The 6,067-nt window shown below is 38.4% G+C and overlaps 1 protein-coding gene and 1 pseudogene across 2 annotated transcripts; one reads left to right on the forward strand and one right to left on the reverse strand.

Moving 5' to 3' along the window:
• Positions 1-945: 945 nt before the first annotated feature.
• On the forward strand, positions 946-4,883 carry LOC137708114 (beta-glucuronosyltransferase GlcAT14A). Its single transcript, XM_068447107.2, has 4 exons — positions 946-2,424; positions 3,363-3,438; positions 3,534-3,649; positions 4,233-4,883. Exons 1-4 carry the CDS (start codon positions 1,824-1,826, stop codon positions 4,739-4,741), a joined length of 1,302 nt encoding a protein of 433 aa, XP_068303208.2. The 5' UTR covers positions 946-1,823; the 3' UTR covers positions 4,742-4,883.
• Positions 4,681-6,067, reverse strand: LOC137709201 (formiminotransferase cyclodeaminase-like protein; annotated as a pseudogene). The gene is made up of 2 exons (XR_015958669.1): positions 5,524-6,067; positions 4,681-5,411 (listed from the first exon to the last, which is right to left on the reverse strand). The product of XR_015958669.1 is annotated as a formiminotransferase cyclodeaminase-like protein (transcript).

Genomic DNA, 6,067 nt, shown 5'->3' on the forward strand with positions numbered 1-6,067 from the left:
AGCATAAGAATTGATGTTAAACTATGAAGTGTCAAAGAGTGCATAAAAAATCTCACTTTAAGAGAGTCTCTTTATCATTTCGCTAATCACAATCTCCATATACATATCAAAATATAAAACGTAGAGAATTTGCAAGATAATGAATGAATAAAAGTTCTACAAAATAAGGATTATTATTAAGTCAAGAAAAGAATCATATTAGATAACAAAAACACAAGTAAAACACAGATTAGCATAGAAAAATACCATCTAAGCTATCACAATATAGACTAGCAGCAAAAACTATACGCATAACCATTTAATTAGAAGCACTCTTTAATTACGAAGCGAATTATAATGTACAAATTAGTGGTATACCATAAGCAAAACAAAAATAGAGACTGCAAGTTTTGTTTTTTGGTTGTGGATATCAAAATCCTCACTACAAGATACATGACATATGTGAGTCACACCTTGTTATTTTATCTGCTTAAATACAATATTGTGAATTTTGTTTATGAGATAGTCATTTCATATAGTTAGGGTGATCCATTGTCAAAATCTCACCAAACATTTTCATTGCATTTAAGTATGGGGCCATAGCTTATCCTCACCTATGTAAAGGTATAATGTCATAATTCCTCAATAATTAAAAACTATATGAGCTATATTATAATATTGTAGGAGTAGTTTCCATTAGAAATTGTTATTAAAACTTAAAAAAGATCAAATGTTTAATAATTATAAAAAATAGTGCATCATCATTGATTTTATAATATCAATAACAATGCATTTTTTTTTCTTAAACATCCTTATCCAACAACAATAATAAAATTTTATTCTATTAAATAGGATAGACTGTATGAATTATAGAACACATTACTGCGTTTGATTTAAAAAGGAATTTGAGATAGTGTTTTATGATAACAAATGTCATTTACCAAGTACAAGGACTTTATTAGAATCCAATATAATGGAGGTGGGGTTTTTACATCTTTGATGTCATTACTTGTAGCTTGTACATTCATCTTCCTATAATCTAATTAACTCTAAAACAATTATCAGCTGATTAATTAAACTCTGCTTTTGCCCCCAATTAAAGCAAAGTATTCATGTACTTAATCACCCATGATTCCCCTCCCACTCTACCCTAATTTTCTCTCAAAGCTGCCCACTTTTTGATCACCACATTACCAAAAGTCTATCACTTGAACCTTCAAATTTCTATATCGAGCCTTGAGCTCTCTCTCTATGGCTGTTTCTTGTTTCTGAATCTTTTCTGGGTCCCCTCTCTTTCTCTCTCTCTCTCTCTCTCTCTCTCTCTCTCTCTCTCCCCTCTGCCAAACTTCATAGCTTGAAGCTTCTATGCTTAGAACTTTGGCTTTGTATGCAATTTTGGGTAAGTTAGATCTGGGTTAGTTAGCCGACAGAGACGTTCACCATTCATGAAACTCTGAAACTGAAATCTTTCATTTTGACGTTTCTCCTCAATGCCAACGTATCACTGTAAGCATCTATTTTTATAAAAAGTATACATTTTTCCCCTGCCCTTTTGGCAATCGTAGCTCCTCAATTTCAAAGTTCTGTAATTTATGCAATTTTGATCGAAACCCATGTTTTTTATTGCTGAAAATTGTGAACCCCCGCCTTTGATGTTATTCATTTGCTGATTAAAATGGCGTTTTGGGTTCGGTAACCGAACCTCCTTACTCCTCTTTAGCTCTAGAATCTTCAGGATATATGGGGGTTTTGCTTTGCATTTGATAAACCTTTCTGGGTTTGTGAGCTGATAGAGTTTTAGGGTTCTAAGCCGAAGTTTAGTTAGACAGGAACCGTAAACGAGTATGAGGAAGTATGTGAATCATCACTCAGCAAGGGTGATTGGTGATAGGAATTGGGTTATTCCATTCATTACTAGCTTTATCATATTCATTACCCTCTATTTCTCTGCCATTTCCGGGCTCTTTACCTCCCCACACGATGGAGAGAATTTGTCATTCGACATTATTCCCTTCGCAAAATCAGATGACACAAGTGAGTATTATGTCGAATCTGATTTGAAAACATCATTGGACACCAATGGGAGTTCCAAAATTGGGGCACCTAGATTTGCGTATCTTATATCCGGCACAAGGGGTGATAGTCATAGGATGATGAGGACTTTAAGCGCGGTGTATCATCCAAGAAATCAATATATCCTGCATTTGGATCTTGAGGCTCCGCCTCGTGAAAGGTTGGAATTGGCAAGTTTAGTGCGGGCTGATCTTACTTTTCGCGACGTGGAGAATGTGCGTGTTATGTCTCAATCCAATTTGGTGACTTATAAGGGCCCTACGATGATTGCTTGTACTCTGCAAGCCATTTCCATTCTATTAAAGGAGAGCTCAGAGTGGGACTGGTTTATAAACCTCAGTGCATCAGATTATCCTCTCATGACACAAGATGGTATCAGACTTTTCTCTTTGCTTGTTGTTACTTTTTTTGATCATGATCGATCTTGTAGTATGCTTGCATAAGGTTTCCTGCCTCGATAGTTAGAGATATTTGATACATAATTTGTGCATGTGGTACCAATTCCATTACTTAAATTGAGTTTCTCTTCTTCTTTACGGCCTGTTAAAACGTTGCTGGCCACATTCTTCATTTTAAGAACTTTGTTTTTTGCCTGAATTGTGAAGCATTAGTTGTCGTAGTGTGGATTTGTGTAGCTGCATGTTCTCCATTATGCTACTTCTAATTATGACGGACTTTCTCAGAAAGGGAAAGCGGGGTTCTGTATATGGTGATGGGTTAAAATGAGTTTATTGTTGAGATTGATGGGTTGGGGATTTCAAAAGACAAACTTTTCAACCCTCGTAGTGTGCTAGCAGAGTTTGTGGCTGCTGATGAATCAATATATTCTGTATCTCTTACTATGTCGCAATTGTTGATAATTATGGTTTGTTAATGAACCCTATGTATACCTAAGTTTTGCCTGCTAATACACAGTGCTCTATCGGTACCCCATGAAGTGACATTTTTCTTCGAATACCTGATGACGTCTGTTTTCATTGACTGTTCCTGCCTATGGTTATGAAATACTCTTATAAGAGCCTGTGTGCTAGAGTCCTACAAGGCAGTTATCATAATATTTCAAAGATATTAGTTTGGGACATTCAGTTCTGATGCCTATCTATCTACTTTTCATTTATGTGAGTTTTTCTGGTTCTAGGAGTGAAAACTGCTCCGTCCTGTTGATTTACCAGTGCAATCTCGTGAACACTCTTTAATTAAGCTGCACCCAGAACTTTTGTTATTAGCTTTGGACCTGTGTGATACAGTCTAATGTATGTCATGTGACGATTTTCAGTCTATCTTAATTGATCGGTTTCCTAATGGTGCAGATTTGCTTCATGCTTTCTCCAATCTTTCCAGAAATATCAACTTTATTGAACATATGCAGATCACTGGATGGAAACTGTAAGTAAAGTGCATATAGCCTAACAAGAGAGTATTTCATTTTTGGAGTTAACCATTACGTAATCATGGTTATGCTATAATGCCTTATTTTGCAGGAACCAAAGAGCAAAACCAATCATAATTGATCCAGGCCTGTACTTATCAAAAAAATCTGACCTTGCACTAACTACTCAGCGCCGATCCCTTCCTACATCATTCAAGTTGTTTACAGGTATATATGTATACACATACATATAGAGCACCCTTTATATATGCACACTTTATAACTGTCAGCCCATTTTCATTTATATGAAGTTTTTATTGCATTTTTTTGTTGAATAATTATAAAATTACATAGCATAAACATATTTCCAAACTTAATAAGTATTAGAATGGAAATGCTTTTTTTTCCCGCTCGTTTAATTCTGGCCAAGGGAGTTTTAATCGTCCTACTTGGGGCTAAATGAACACACTGATAAATTGGATTGGACAAGAACCAGGATTGAAGGTGGGTCTAGTCTGATTTGCTGTGAAAAGAAATCACATGCCATTCAATTTGTGTATATATATGTGTGTGTGTGTGTGTGTATGTCTAATGATCCACCAGAACTATCCGCCTTCCTCAGCCCCGACAAAGGGGGGATATAGAACGAAGATGAAAACTTTACATGTCAAATTCTGTTTCTTCTGCAAGTTGTAATTCACTTGGCTGATTAGAAATAGTCTTTATGACTTCAATTTTCATTTTGAAATTAGCAGTCAATCTGTATTTAAATAAATAGCTTCCCTCGTTTTGCATTTCTCTTTGTGTGCAGGTTCAGCGTGGGTAATGCTAACGCGATCATTTCTTGAGTATTGTATATGGGGATGGGATAACCTCCCACGCACGATCCTTATGTACTACACAAATTTTGTTTCTTCTCCGGAAGGCTATTTTCATACTGTTATTTGCAACAACGAGGAATATCGCCACACTGCAATAAGTCACGATCTCCACTACATTGCTTGGGACAGACCACCTAAGCAGCATCCCATCTCTTTATCAATGAAGGACTTTGACAAAATGGTAAAGAGCAACGCTCCCTTTGCTCGAAAGTTTGCAAAGGATGACCCAGTGTTAGACAAAATTGATAAAGAGCTTCTAGGTCGCACAAGCCGGTTTGCGCCTGGGGGGTGGTGCATAGGCAGCCCTGAAGGCGGGGCTGACCCATGCTCGGTGCGTGGTAATGATTCAGTGTTTAAGCCAGGTCCTGGTTCAGAGAGGTTCCAAGAGCTGCTTCACACACTAATATCCGAAGATTTTCGAAGAAAGCAATGTACATGACAGAGCAGAGGTAAGAGTTGGAACAAAAGAACCCAAATGTACATTACTGTACCATATATTTACAAGGCTGATGTAAAATGACATTAATTTTTTTTTGTTTTTTGTTTTTTGAGAAATATAAATAGAAGATGCGAGTTCACAATATCCACTTGGCATTATTGTTCTGCAGATGAAATTAGTTTCATGTATTTTTCAATAATCATATAGGGTGAGTGATCAGTGAAGTACCCCTTCGCCGCATCCAACCCTTCTTGTGCCGCAAGCATCTCGATGTGGTTCTGGACCCGGTCCACTCCAACTGGTTTGGGCTCTAAGAGCATGCAAGCTGTCGCTGTTGAGTCCTCACCATGCACAAGGCCTAGTGTTTGCACGGTTGGAAGTCCGCCCCCTCGGGCGTTCACCATCCGTGCAACCAGTTGAGTGGCCGCAACATCCGTGGACAATACGGGAATGTTGTACAAGGCAACCCACGGACGTCCCCTGATCATTGAGATTCCCTCTTGCCGGGGATACGTTTGTTGGGCCTTCAGTGGGCTTTTCTTGGAGAACGTCTGGCATGGGCCATCCTGCCCATTGGCTCCCCATGAAATTGGGTTTGTAGTAGCCTAGCTCACGCCCGATTGTGTCTAGTGCCTTGCCTGTAAGGTGTGCTGCAGCAAACGAACTGGTTCTGCAGTACATAATTAAAAATGAGTTTCTCTTACAATCTATGCTAAATTAATATAAACTACGGGAAGAGAGATTTAAACTCAACATAAAAGTGGTGTTTGAAACCTTAGGACCAACCTTGGAATATATTACCAATGTCCACTGCCACTGCCTTAGCAAGCCAAGCAGCTTCATCCAATGATGCCCGAGCAAACAGGTGGAAGACAATGTCATCGACAACCCCCAACCGAGGGTGAGCCCCGGAGTGCTGCTCAAGGTTGATGGCTCCAAATGCCGCTTCAGCCATTTTCATGACAGTTTGCTGCAAGGGGCTATACATGGCACTTCCTGTGCTATCATGCATAACATATGACATTATAGTGTACCAGACCCTATTGTATGCTCGGTCCTCAAACTTGTTAATGATGACGGACTTCGGGTAGCCTGGCAGCACTTTCAATGGCGTCGAGAACAGCGAGGTTTCGTAATTCAGATATGAAATGCTTGCAGCACAGTAGCATGGACTGGTCTATGGTTTTCTTCTTCTTGTCCTAGTGTCAATAACAACATTCATCTCATTCATGATTTTTACTAAGACAGATCTGTACATCGTGTCCTAGAAGATGAAAATGTACCTAAATCGACATTGTACACTATCTAATTTATCGAAAGAGAAGT

This window comes from Pyrus communis, chromosome 17, assembly GCF_041283825.1.
Source record: "Pyrus communis isolate YQ-2024b chromosome 17, ASM4128382v1, whole genome shotgun sequence".
Taxonomy (NCBI): Eukaryota; Viridiplantae; Streptophyta; class Magnoliopsida; order Rosales; family Rosaceae; genus Pyrus; species Pyrus communis.

Excerpts from the sequence above, each read along its gene's own strand:
- LOC137708114 (XM_068447107.2), top strand. The coding sequence starts at position 1,824 with ATGAGGAAGTATGTGAATCATCACTCAGCAAGGGTGATTGGTGATAGG. Across the intron at positions 2,425-3,362 it reads TCCTCTCATGACACAAGATG|ATTTGCTTCATGCTTTCTCC; the intron begins GTATCAGACTTT and ends CTAATGGTGCAG. Across the intron at positions 3,650-4,232 it reads ATCATTCAAGTTGTTTACAG|GTTCAGCGTGGGTAATGCTA; the intron begins GTATATATGTAT and ends CTTTGTGTGCAG.